Here is a 12,665-nt window from a genome sequence, read left to right as displayed (position 1 = left end):
GCGTACACCACGTCCATGGCCGTGACCGTCTTGCGCTTGGCGTGCTCCGTGTAGGTGACGGCATCACGGATCACGTTCTCCAGGAACACCTTCAGCACGCCGCGCGTCTCTTCGTAGATGAGCCCCGAGATGCGCTTCACGCCGCCGCGCCGAGCCAGACGCCGGATGGCCGGCTTGGTGATGCCCTGGATGTTGTCGCGCAGCACCTTGCGGTGGCGCTTAGCACCCCCCTTGCCGAGCCCCTTCCCGCCCTTGCCTCTACCAGACATCACGAACCACACTGCCTGCTRTGAGCGTCGGCCTATCGCGCCGCGCCCTTTATGGACGGCGGTCCGACCTGATTGAAAGCAGGGGCGGGCCCTGCGGCCCGCGCCCCGCCCCTCGCCCTGCCCGCCCGGCGCTCGCTCCCGGCGGCGCGGGGCGGCGAAGCGAGGGGGGCCTTCTCCCTTCGCCGCCTTTGGGCGCCTCCCCCGGACCGCGCTCGGCTTCACCGCCCCCGGCCCCCGCCTTCCCTTCCGGCGCCCGGCAGCCGCCGCTCCTTCCGGGCCGGCGGGGACCCCGCTCGGCCGCCTCCGCCTTGGCTTCTCTCCGGGGCCGAGCGCGCCCCCGAGGCCGGCTGGCTCGCTCGGGCGGCGGCGCGCTCCCTGCCCGGCGCCCGCAGCGGCCGTGGCGCCGCGGCCGAGCGCGCCCCTGCGCTGGGAGGCGGCGGGGTCGCGGGGCTCGCCTCGGCACAGGGCGGGCGCGGCGCAGACGGGGCTTCGGAACCGCTTGCCTCTGTCTGCCTTCGCCTTTTTTATCCTCATTTCAAACACCTTTTCCCACAATCCTTTATTCATTCTTTTCATCAGAATTACTCCTATGATTTTGAAAATACACAAAATCTTCGTTTTCATTTGGCATAGCATCCATCCTTGGTGCCTGGAGGTAGCAAACGCTGATTTACAAGCCACAGAGCTTCTTGTCTTTTTTCCTGTTTTCTTTGCAGAACAGCACAAAACAGAGAAGTCTGGGCTTGTGCTCAAGAATATCAGGTATGGAAAACATTCTAAATCGTAGAAGAATAACTGCTGAATATTAAGCCTGCTATTTCCCTGACTTGTTAATATTCTTCATATTTTTTCCAATACACTGAACAGCCAGATGTATTCTGCTACAGTGTATGTGTATACAGTATAAGGTATGATTCAGGCATTTATCTTCTCAGTTATTTAACTATTTAATTATTTTAAACTTATATTCCTTTTCTTCACTGGGGACTTCTGGGATTTGGAGCCTTTTTTTTTTTTTTTTCATTTGTAAGTTAAGATGATCTACATTATTATCATTACTGTAAATATTTTATTCTTCATATTATTTAGTTTATTTGCTATGTTATATTTCTATTCCATTACTGCTTTTATTGACTTATTTTGCTATTTTTTTCCCCCACAGAACTAATATTTTGGAGGTAATTGTATAGCTTTCCATACTTAATTTTCAAAATCACAGAAATGCGCAACAAAGAGACCAGGCCAGCACACTTCTGGGGGAGTCTCATCTTCAACCAATTGCAGGTTGTCTTTGTGTGGAAATATGATGTGTTTAAACTCTGATTTCATGTCTCACTAATAACATCTCCAGGGGTTGAGTTTTCCCATGCTGCGTATTGCCAAAAGACTTCAAGATTAGGTTAACTATTATTATAACTATTAGTGATGGGACCTTACTTTCATGTCTTCCAAAGCTGCATGATGCTTTTACTCCAACAAATAACTGCTTCTGCTGATCATTGTGAATTGTGTAATGGATTATATTTTCTCTCATTCTTTTTTTATATGATCTGTTTTACACACAGAGCACTTGGTAAGCCAGGAAGATGACAAGTGGGTGAGTGGCAATGAATGGTGTGAAAGCAGTATGTTTTCATGCACGTGTAACCGAGACTTATAGAAGTTTAAACTTCATCTATATGTATTATGAAATTTTATTAGTACTAATAACAACTAGCTACAGTTTTCTATGATAAGATAGCTGATCCAAAGCCTGGTTAAATATTCACCATGCTTATTGGTCACAGAAAACAGTTTGGGTTTGGTGTCCCCACAAATCTCTAAATCCAGCTCAAGGCCTTCCTCACTTCGTAAGTGAATGTAGCATGTAATAAGGCTTTGTGAGTGGGGTAATGCATACAACATATCTCTCAGTAACTTGCTGGAGTACCAGTGAGTGTGGAACTACCCTCAACGTTCTAGTAACTCACCGAGGTCCTGTGTACACAGCTCTCTGGAACTGCTCTTGAGAGCAATAGCTGGGAGGTCACCATCTATCAGGCTACTGTATTTCCAGGCTCCAGGTCCTCTAGCATATTGCATTCACAACACCCTGTATGGTGCATTGGCCAGCTGTGAGACTATCTGTTTCACAACCACTTGCCATATGCTCAAAGCTTTCTATTGTTTATTCTAATATAACTTTTCTGTATCACAGATGACCCATTTTTCTGTATAAGTGACTAATACAACAGATTGATACAGAAGAGTCTGAAGGACTTAAGTGCAAATAAGAGACAGCAAAAACTTCCAGATGGGGAAGAAGTACTTGCCTCATCACTGGACAGCCATGGACTTGATCAATTCTTGTTAAAGACCCAAACTAGCCACTCTCCAAAACACCTAGAATATGCACGAGTTGTTGAATATTGCTGCTGCTAAGGTCATACTAGCCATGTCTCAGTAGTTCTGAGGCTGTGTCAAAAGAACTCAATGGTAGCACTGAGAACTGGCTGCTAAATGTAAGATGTGAAAGGCCACCTCCACAACCTTGTGCTAACAAGAACATCAGGAAACCTGCTTCTAAGCCTTTGTCCCAGACCAGAAACAATTGTGCATCTTCTAGAAGTTGGCTATGCCAACAAGACTGTGGCATCACTGGCAAGTCCACAATGGGCTTTATCAGCATAGAATATAAAGGGTTTTCTCCAAATCTATCTTGTGTCTGGAGCATTGTTTCATATCAAGTCCCAGATGCCTTGGTCACACTATAAAATTATAATGTATCCATTCAGACCACTGCTAATAATTGGACTAAAATTAGTCATGCACACCAAGTGGACAACAAAATTGGATACTTTAGTTGTGTACATGTTACCCCCATGTATTCAAAGATCTGACATCATTCTGGGTGGAGAGGCATTACTTCTTTCATGTATTATGTTTTCCTTTCACCAGTGCATTTTGTCAGTGACAACATTTATCTTTGCTGCTGTGGTTCTACATTGTGACTCTAAAAACTAAGCAGCCATCACAACTGCTAAAGCCATACCTCAGTTCCTGCTGGCTATCCTCACAGTGCTCCTTTTAGCAGCAAAAGGCCCACTGGGGCTATGAGATTAGCATAATTCCAGTACAGAGAGTGTGTCTGTGATCACCATGGCCTGATATGCACATCATTCTCCACACAGACAGAAGGGAGTGCTTCAAGACGAATGGCTCAGGGACATCTTTGTGAACTCTGGAAAGCCTTTGTCTCACTGACTTTAGCATTTGGTTCTGCCTCGGTCACTGTGACTCCAGGAGGGAAGGTCTGTGAATGATATGATCTAAAAATATAATGATGAGGTCATTCTTTCCCAGAATCTTTCAGCTGAGATATTTCATCCAGGAATATCTTTGCCTGGCCCTGAAGACTCCTGATTTCTTTTTCTCTGTCCTTTCAAACACCTTCTCATTCCCTCCCCTTCAGGCATATATTTTCACCTCTCTCTGGCTGCAGGAAGGAGTTTCAGCTCACCCTATATGCTGGTTTCCACCTTGTCCCCCTTTGTCTGCTCCACAGAAAGCATGTTTCCCAGCTCCCTCCTATAACACACACACATAGAACATATTTGACTGTATATAGATGAGATTCTCTTTGAGGAGAAGGGTATACTCTATGTAATATACATGCCCATCATTCATTTGCCCATCTCCCACCTCCCCTGTCCCTGCTCCTCAACCTTTTTGCGTGTGTTGAGCTAAAGATATATCCTAAAGCATGGGAAAGGAGAGATGTTATGTCCTGAGAAAGCAATCAACAGACAAACACAAGAAAAATCCATTCAAGGCTCTTCTGTTCAAAAACATCCTTTCTGATTCAGAGGGTCCCTGGCCTACCAGTCACTAGGGTCTAAGGGATTGTTTTGATATGATATTAGTTATTGCCTTGCTGTTATGGTCTTTTTCAGTGGCTACTGTCATGGATAGGATGTCGGCCTAGATGGATGTTTGATGAGAATCACTGAGGCTGTTCTTACCATATTATGATCTTAAGTCTCTGTCCAGAATCCAGTATAAGGGGCAGCAGAATCTCAAGATCTGCCCAGATCATATTGGTCACTCACTTCTCCCCACTCTGGATCCTTGCTGATGCCCCTAAATTCAGGACAGGGATGCCCTGCCATTTCCCAGGCTTGTGGCTTGTGTGTGCCTTCTTTCCCCTGGTATTAACCTAACCGGGCATAAGCAAGTGTCTCCTTCAACACTGAAAAGGATATAACCAGGTGGCAGCAGCACCCTAGGGAGAAGAAGGTGAAAAACCAAGAGTTAAGACCTCTCTCAAGAATCACCAAGTTAAGAAAATAATCACATATTATAAAATGAAACAAAACACAAAAAACTAATTGTTTTAAAGTGTGAGAACCTATATTCCCCCCCCCCCCAAGTATCAAGTGCAAGCAAATATTGCTGTCTTTATCCAGTGATGTGGCTGACAGAGCTAACCCTGAAAGCCTTTCTTTGCACCCAAGCATGCTAAGGGCTCTTTTCTTTTAAATAATTAATAAAGCAAGCAAAAGGGGATTACACTTTTACCTCCAGTTAGGAGTTTTGGTGCAATCTTTTAGCAGAAGCCTTTTTCTTCCTTTGTTCAAGGAAGATGTTTATTTAAATGAACATGCAGTAGATCTGGACAATTAATAGCAGAACTATTCAAAAGGTTACCTTACTGATCAGCAGTCCCTTTCCTCAACAGCCTTTTTGCCCTTGGGTGTTTTGGACTGTGAAGTTTCCTTTCTCACAGGTGCTTCCTATTGCAGTTCAGGTGAATTCAAAAGCCTAACTGTTTTCTCTTTACTTTCCACCTTTGTACAGGTGGACACATGCTTATACCCTCCACTAGCTGTTCAATGTTGGCCTCATGTGTTAATCTTACTAACCAAACAATTAAATGTAAGAAGTTACAAACTATTGACCTCAAACAGCATACACAAGTAAAGCTTGTTTTTCTACTCCTTATTTCACATACTCATCAACCAAAACTTCATTGCTTTTTCAGTGTCAAAACCAGAAACATTTATGGCAGGAAGACCAAGGTTTAGACTTCATATACTTACATGGAAGCCAGTCCTTTCTGGGACCAGCTCAGATGAGTCGGGCTGCAGGCAAAATACATGAAATAATAAAAGACCAGGCCTTCCTCCTGAAAGTACCCACACTCTACAGACATATCCTCATCAGTCTGTGAAGCCAAATTCCTGGCTTTCTACACTGTCTGATCACAGGAGTGCTGGGTGACAGGCCTTATTTATATATCGTGGGGAAACCCAGGCACCAACCAGCCCTTCCAGTGTCCCTGGCAGGCTAGATTACCTCCTAACGAGGGGTGGTGCTGCCTCAGTACCAGCATATAGCTTGCACAGCTGCAAGGCAGAGCCTGAGCTATGAAAAACACAAGCTATGGCTCAGCACCCTTACACACTGAATGCCTCTTCAAAGGCTTTTTGGTTTCTTCTGTGGGAAGACAGGAAGGCAATAGTGCTGACACCTGTACTACCTTGTGACGTTCCTGCTCTGGAAGAGTGGTGTAAACAGCTTTATCTAGAGCCAGTGCCTGCTTCACCCCCACAGCAATGAGGAAAACAGGCAAGGCAGCATTATTTAGTGAGAACACCCTCACATGGTGCCTGACAGAGCATTGTGGCTCTCAGAGATGGCAGATGTCCAGGTGCTTAGCTGCCATCGTCACTGGCTCCATGGCAAGAACTGGGTCACCTGGCAACAAAAATATACCTGGTGGCCAGACACATCACTGCCTGTGGCCAGTCAGATGGTGGATTGTGAACCAGCTCCACATGCACCTATATGCCTGAGGCCACCTTGTGCCCCCACAGTGCCAAATGTGGCTCTGGCTGGGGGGCCCAAGTAGGTCCATCAGTCTGCTATCTCCCAAGACTAATGCTGCGCTTGACAGACTTAACTAGGAGCACCAGCACACAACTGGGAAAGGGTGGAGGGCAGGAAGCATGCAGGAGTAACTGGATGCAAAGTGAGTTTCTCAGCATTGCTCTGTGTGGGCTGCTCATTTGCCTGAGCAGCCAGGCTTCAGTGCTGATGAAGAAGCTGTGGCAGTACCCTTGCTTGGTGGTGTTTATTGTTATTAAATGCAAGTGGAACAGAGACACTGGAGGGTTTTGTTTGTTTGTTTGTTTGTTTGGCGGGGGGGCGGGGGGGGGAGAACTGTGCCTGAAGAAGCTTCTATTAATGTTGCTTACCTTACCTGTACAGCTGCCTCAGAGCCCCAGGTCCTTGATGTCTGGTAGGTGACTATATTCAAAGCATTACAAGGTGGTCCAGAAGACTCTCTGTCAAGTGGTTTGGATAAATTTTAGAAGACCAAAGTACCTTAGGACATTAGTAATTCTGTTCTTTGATATCTGACTGACAGTAAGGACCTTTTCTTTGCCTGTGTGTGAAGAAAGGAAAAATGCGTTAGCCTGGCCCAAAATAGAGGTTCCTGTACTGTATACAACAAAGTGCATCTTTTTTCCTCATTAGCTGCTCTGGAAGGGTTTTTGCTCCTGCATTACCCTTCCCCATGAAGGACATCCCTCACAAAATCTCCTAAATATGGCCATATCCTGGTTTTGGACTATGGGTTTTCAATTCCCAAATGACACACCACAGTAATGATGAAGGGAAGCTACAGTACATGCCCAAACCTTTAACCAGGAGTACAGGGAGGAGGGTGCAACATTCCAGGAGGCTAAGTCTATGGGGACAGTCATCCATTGCCCTGCCCTATTTGTCCTGCACACTATAGATGTTTAGCCACACACTGGCTTAAATAGGCCTTGTGTGGCCTTGTTACGCTTAAGAGTCTTTAACAATAGCATCAAGAGCAACGTTAGTATTATGTAGGCAGAGACTTGCTTGTTGGACTACAATGAGTTTGTATTTTTGTAGGTACCACTTTAAAACTGCTTAGCTAAGGGTTAAAAGCTGTTAAACTGTGCTGGCTGGTTTGATCACAAAGGTTATTACATTGTAACTTGGATGAAGGATGAAGTCACTGAGGGCAAATAAGGCATGGGCGTAACATTATAGTATGAGTGTAATCCCTGTTGCAGGGAGTATTTATACTTTAGTCCAGGGGAGCACGTACAGGCAGGACAGCAACAGTGTAGAGAGCTTCACCAAAATCTCTCTGGAAATTATACTGGGAGGAAGGAGTGGAGTTGTCCTGCACAGATATATCAGCTCTACCTCCTCCATCTGTCTGAGAATGACCAACCACTGGACTCAGCTGCAGCAGACAGAGCAGTCCACTGACCATGTTAGTGTGGCTAGCTCTCATACTAACACCTCCTAACAAAATTGCTTGAAAGGACCAACTGCAATGTTACCTCTCATTATTGCAAACATATCTAAATATAACCTGGAGCTCATTTTCTGGGGAACAGGTTCTGGCAGGCCCTAACCTGGAGATGGGAATGTTTGATATCTCTCAGGTACAGAGCCAGCTGTTGGCGGTGGTTCATAGGTCTCCTTGCTTTTGCCATGAGGTCTTAATAGATAACTGCAGAAGCTGGACAGAGACGGGTATCTGGATGGAAGTGGCCTGAAAAGTTTAGATTATGATCTTGTGCAGGTTTGGACATAGTGTAGCCTGCTGGGATGTCCACAAGGTGAGGAGGCTTGTAGTCTTTCAGATATGGCCAATGTTACAATGATGCCCTATTAAATGTTCTCTGGAGATCCTAATGTCATTATCCTCCTCCTCTAATGAATGATAAAGTCTGCTTCCCTCCAGCCGCCTTATTAGGAAAGCCAAACTGCTTGCTGCGTGGTGACCTTTTTGTTAAGGTCTTTTCACAATATCATGTACCTAAAACAGGATTATTCACTTTCCTCACTTGCTCACCTGGAGCTGAAACTGTCATTCCTGCCTTTTTTGTAATCCTCCATCACATTTTGCTCTTTGCCTGACTACATCCCTCATTTCCTTCCAATCCATCTGCTCTGACTGTGCAGCAATCTCCTTGTAAAAGTGCCAAAATGCACTTTAACTTTCCTAAATTTTGGTTCTGCATATATTTCTTCCATGTGGAGAAGAACACATAGGTTTCAAGCAGCAATTCTACACTGCCAAAGTTATTTTCTTTCTTTGTTGCAAAGCCATTAGAAAGGACAGAGCTGAGCTTCTGCCTGAGCCAGGGAGCTTTGCAGTTGCTTTAGTTTATTTTAGGATGGCGGGCTGTAACTGTTGTGGACTCAAAGCTGCTACATATGCTAGTAGCTGTCCTTGTTGGGAAAGGTAAGAGTGTAGCAGCCTCTGGGAGAAAAGCAAGGCAAACAACTGTGATGGCGACCATTTTAGCCACCTTAATTTCAGCCACCAGTAAACATTAATTGACACTTCATGAAGCCACAACTGAGGGCTGGAGTATTTAAATCTCCCCCAATGAGGTTACTGAAGTAAATGTTTTTAAGTTTGAAATAATAAGAGTAGGTAGGAATAATTTTCATGTTGCTGACGTGTCACTAATGCTCTATGTCCCCCTTCATCTTGAGGTTCTATGAAGCCTTGGTAGTTGGGTAAATGTCATCTCCTAACGTTACTAGTTTATTTCACTATTTAATGAAGTCTCTGGAAAGTTTCATTCATTGATTTAGGAATGAAAATAGGAGGCAAGTTAAAAAATAAATTATTATTATTATTATTTTACTTCCAGTTTTGCTGATTCATGAAAGCATATCTTCAATCCTACATCTAATCTAACTTATTCTAATCCTGTATTCTTATTTTGTGTTATATATTTTTTAAAAACAAGCCCCTAAATGTCCCCATTCAATTAGCTCTACTCTCAGTCATCTTTCAGTTGAAGTACTGCAGAGCTCAGGAGCACCTTTTCTTCAACCTGCTGTATTATATTTCCCCCCCCTAGGTGAAGGCTGTCATTTTTGACTTTATTATTTTCATTCAGCTTCATATCCACTGAAGCCCAATTGCACAGTAACTGAAAAGGATTTCCACATTATATACACATTTAGTACTGATAAAACAGTAATTTTAACTGAAACAATGAGACAAAAATAAGATTACACTTTCCTAAAACTATGTATTCATACAATCTGAAATTATTATTGCTAATATCTATTTCAATACTGTGTTTACATTATAATTTATGTCTGGTGGTGTCAAAGAAAATAGGACAAGACCAGAGTGGAATGCTGTGTGATTCTTAAGTAACTATTAAAGACAATGGAAAATATACTTGGTCATAATCAGGTAAAGATTCATGAAATTTTTATTCTAGGGCTCCTTCTCTTCAGCATATTGCGTCATCTTCAACCAGATGTCAATATTGATTGCATTCTTCCTGGTTCTTTAGGAACACACTGTGGCCTACCTAGTTAAACTTAGGTAATCACAAAGAGCTCCAGTTGCTCCTGAAAACAGTTCCTCATTTCCGTGATGAGCATAAAATGCTTAAGGAAAAGCTGTTTTTTTTTTTTTTTTTTTTTTTTTAAGAGGGAGGATTCAGAATTGGCTTTAGATAAATCTTTGTGTAGATTTACTGTGTGAAGTGTTATTCCAAAAATAGAGTAATGTGGTTTTAAATTCTATTACTACTAGAGAAAGCATACAACAAGATATTACTCTCTGGGCAGTCAGAGCATAGCTACATAATTGCTACATTGGGTCTCGCGCATCTTAAATTACTAGAAAGACAAAAATATAATTTCAGTAAATATCACCACTAGTTTAGGAGGTTAGTTTCTTTTACAAAGCTGCAGTATTACAATGTAACTTATCAACTGTCAGTTTACTTTAAATTAAAATCCAGCGTGAAAAACAAATAGCTTGGTTTACCTAATAATTGATAAAGAAATTCACAGGAAAAACAAACAAAAGAAAAAAGCACGTAAGGCAATAAGATAAGCTTGCCTCCCTTCTGCTGAAATTCCAGGAAGACAAAATAAAACAATCGCATCTTAATGAATTCCCAGACATTAACAAATTGTTTATGGCCTTATAGTAAGAGTAATAGGAGGCTGTATGAGACATTATTTCAATAGACTTTAGTGTTTTAGGAGGTAAAACACATGGTCAAAGGAACCGGTTCTTAATCCATATTCAGAGCTGAAAGAGGAGTTTGTGTTACTTCCTCCTCTTCAAAATCAATTAAAACTGTCAAAATAAGTTTAAATTACCAGATTTCAACTTTGATTCCAAGAAAAGCCTTTAAAGAAACAGATTTAGTCGCTGCTGTAACATTTTAGTCGAAAGGAAATTTTTAATTTGCAAGGAAAAACAAAAGTTTCTCTCCTCAGAGGTCTCTCCAGCAGCAGCACACGGGATTTATCGCTTCTCCTTTAACCCAGCTCGCGTGTCTGGCACTAGAAACTCTACCGATCGCAAGTACCTTGTGTTCTCTTCCCTCACCGGGGAAACGGAGCGATTTGGTGGCAGAAATTATGAGGAAAATACACTTTTGTTAGTCCAAAGAAACACAAATCGAGCACACCGAAAGGCTCCCCGGCCGTGCCGCGGGGCGGGCTCTGCAACGCACCAATCACCGCGCGGCTCCTCGCTAAAAATACGAGCATCTGACCTGCGCCAGCCCAATTGTGTTCGCCTGCTCCGCAGAGGACGCCTGCCGCGATGTCCGAGACCGCTCCCGCCGCCGCGCCCGATGCGCCCGCGCCCGGCGCCAAGGCCGCCGCCAAGAAGCCGAAGAAGGCGGCGGGCGGCTCCAAAGCCCGCAAGCCCTCGGGCCCCAGCGTCACCGAGCTGATCACCAAGGCCGTGTCCGCCTCCAAGGAGCGCAAGGGGCTCTCGCTGGCTGCGCTCAAGAAGGCGCTGGCTGCTGGCGGTTACGACGTGGAGAAGAACAACAGCCGCATCAAGCTGGGGCTCAAGAGCCTCGTCAGCAAGGGCACCCTGGTGCAGACCAAGGGCACCGGCGCCTCCGGCTCTTTTCGGCTTAACAAAAAGCCTGGCGAAACGAAAGAAAAAGCCCCGAAAAAGCGCACAGCGGCAGCCAAGCCCAAGAAGCCGGCGGCCAAGAAACCCGTGAGCGCCACCAAGAAGCCCAAGAAGGCGGTGGCGGTGAAGAAGAGCCCCAAGAAAGCAAAAAAGCCGGCTGCCACCGCTGCTAAGAAATCGACCAAGAGCCCCAAGAAGGCAGCCAAGGCTGGCCGCCCCAAGAAGGCAGCGAAGAGCCCGGCCAAAGCGAAGGTGGTGAAGCCGAAGCCTGCCAAGCCCAAGGCAACCAAGCCCAAAGCAGCCAAGGCGAAGAAGGCGGCGCCCAAAAAGAAGTAAATGATACTGGAAGAGTCCTGCTCTAGATATTTTGTTATCCAACGGCTCTTTTAAGAGCCACCCACACTATCCCTAAAGGAGCTGAGGCACCAAAGTCATCAGTAACCTGCAGCAAGGATCCAATAATTCGTAAGTCGTCCGAGGTTAAACGTATCTTTTTTTTTTCCCTACGAGTACTGAAACAAACTAATATGCACGGCATAGCGCGGCGGCTTTAGGGAAGTTCAGATATTTGCATCTTTTTGTGGAGTAATTGGTTTGACTTTACCAGGAAGAAACGTTTTATAATAATGATTTGATAAAAATCGGATGTAACTTTTTAATATATTTTGTAACAAAAGTAATGCAATTGTCAGGCATGCTACTACTGAGCCATGTATAATCCATTGTATTTCTAAGGTGTTGCCTTTAAATTCTTTTGTCTATTCGTGTGGGGGGAAGGAGGGGGAGAGGAACCTTATTGACCAGGAAACGTCCCTGAGCTCTCCTATCCTTTTGTTCCTGTTGAAAAAGAAAGAGGTATTGGAAAAGCCCGCCCTGACCAAGGATTGGCCAGGGGAGAGCCCAGCCCGCTGCCCCTTCTCCCCGCACCCTCCCTCCCCGAAGAAGATCACGCCTTGTATCTCCGGGCTGATTCAGCCTCTCGTACGAAAGAGAAAGGCGGAAGCGGAGGGGAGGGAAAGGGGGGGAGCTCTCACCGAAACGCATTGTTCTAGTGTTCTCTGGTTTAAGAGCTGGATATGTCATATCACATACCAGAAGGAACTTTCGTTGGCTGGACATTCTGGCACGGTTTTCTTTTAACGATAAGGTTGAAAACATTGCTATTTTCCCAAGCCAAAAATTCCGATAATAAATGTATAAAAAACCAGCATGGGTTGAGTAATTCATATGCATCTCCGTAAATATACTGTAGATAATGACTCTTTTATGAACATTGTGGGTGGCTCTGAAAAGAGCCTTTTAGACTTATATTCGTCAGAAGACGCAACATGCTGCTTACGGTTGTATTCACTTGGCTTTAGCCTTGTGGCTGTCGGTCTTCTTGGGCAGCAGCACCGCCTGGATGTTGGGCAGCACGCCGCCCTGCGCGATGGTGACCTTGC

The 12,665-nt window shown here is 44.7% G+C and overlaps 3 protein-coding genes and 1 long non-coding RNA gene across 6 annotated transcripts in view; 1 reads left to right on the top strand and 3 right to left on the bottom strand.

Moving 5' to 3' along the window:
• Positions 1-6: 6 nt before the first annotated feature.
• On the bottom strand, positions 7-392 carry LOC112962672 (histone H4 type VIII; the record flags this gene model as incomplete). The annotated part of the gene is made up of 1 exon (XM_026059057.1): positions 7-392. A coding segment is annotated over exon 1 (263 nt), but the record flags the coding sequence as incomplete, so codon positions are not given.
• A 3,469-nt stretch (positions 393-3,861) lies between these two features.
• Positions 3,862-10,799, bottom strand: LOC112962671. Of its 2 annotated transcripts, none has more exons than XR_003252374.1 (4): positions 10,661-10,799; positions 6,506-6,696; positions 5,348-5,389; positions 3,862-4,530 (listed from the first exon to the last, which is right to left on the bottom strand). It is a non-coding gene; the product is annotated as an uncharacterized LOC112962671 (long non-coding RNA). The 2 variants fall into 2 exon arrangements; XR_003252373.1 differs by having other exon boundaries at positions 6,511-6,696; positions 10,661-10,797.
• Positions 10,800-10,877: 78 nt separating this feature from the next.
• Positions 10,878-12,430, top strand: LOC112962668 (histone H1.01). Its single transcript, XM_026059052.1, has one exon. The coding sequence runs from the start codon at positions 10,900-10,902 to the stop codon at positions 11,557-11,559; it is 660 nt and encodes a 219-aa protein (XP_025914837.1). The 5' UTR covers positions 10,878-10,899; the 3' UTR covers positions 11,560-12,430.
• Positions 11,726-12,665, bottom strand: part of LOC112962669 (histone H2A-IV) — a 14,440-nt gene continuing 13,500 nt past the window's right edge. Inside the window, exon 2 of one of the 2 annotated variants that reach the window (XM_026059055.1) lies at positions 11,726-12,585. In XM_026059055.1, the coding sequence (XP_025914840.1) occupies positions 12,571-12,585 (15 nt within the window). In that variant the 3' untranslated portion in view covers positions 11,726-12,570. Of the gene's footprint in view, positions 12,661-12,665 lie in introns of both variants that reach the window. The other variant, XM_026059053.1, reaches the window with a different exon arrangement.

Source organism: Apteryx rowi, unplaced genomic scaffold, assembly GCF_003343035.1.
Source record: "Apteryx rowi isolate R43461 unplaced genomic scaffold, aptRow1 scaffold_1512, whole genome shotgun sequence".
Taxonomy (NCBI): Eukaryota; Metazoa; Chordata; class Aves; order Apterygiformes; family Apterygidae; genus Apteryx; species Apteryx rowi.
Note: the sequence above shows the minus strand (reverse complement) of the source record. Positions and strands in the feature narration are given on the sequence as shown.

Bases quoted from the DNA above. Each gene is read 5' to 3' on its own strand.
- LOC112962668 (XM_026059052.1), top strand. From the start codon at position 10,900: ATGTCCGAGACCGCTCCCGCCGCCGCGCCCGATGCGCCCGCGCCCGGC.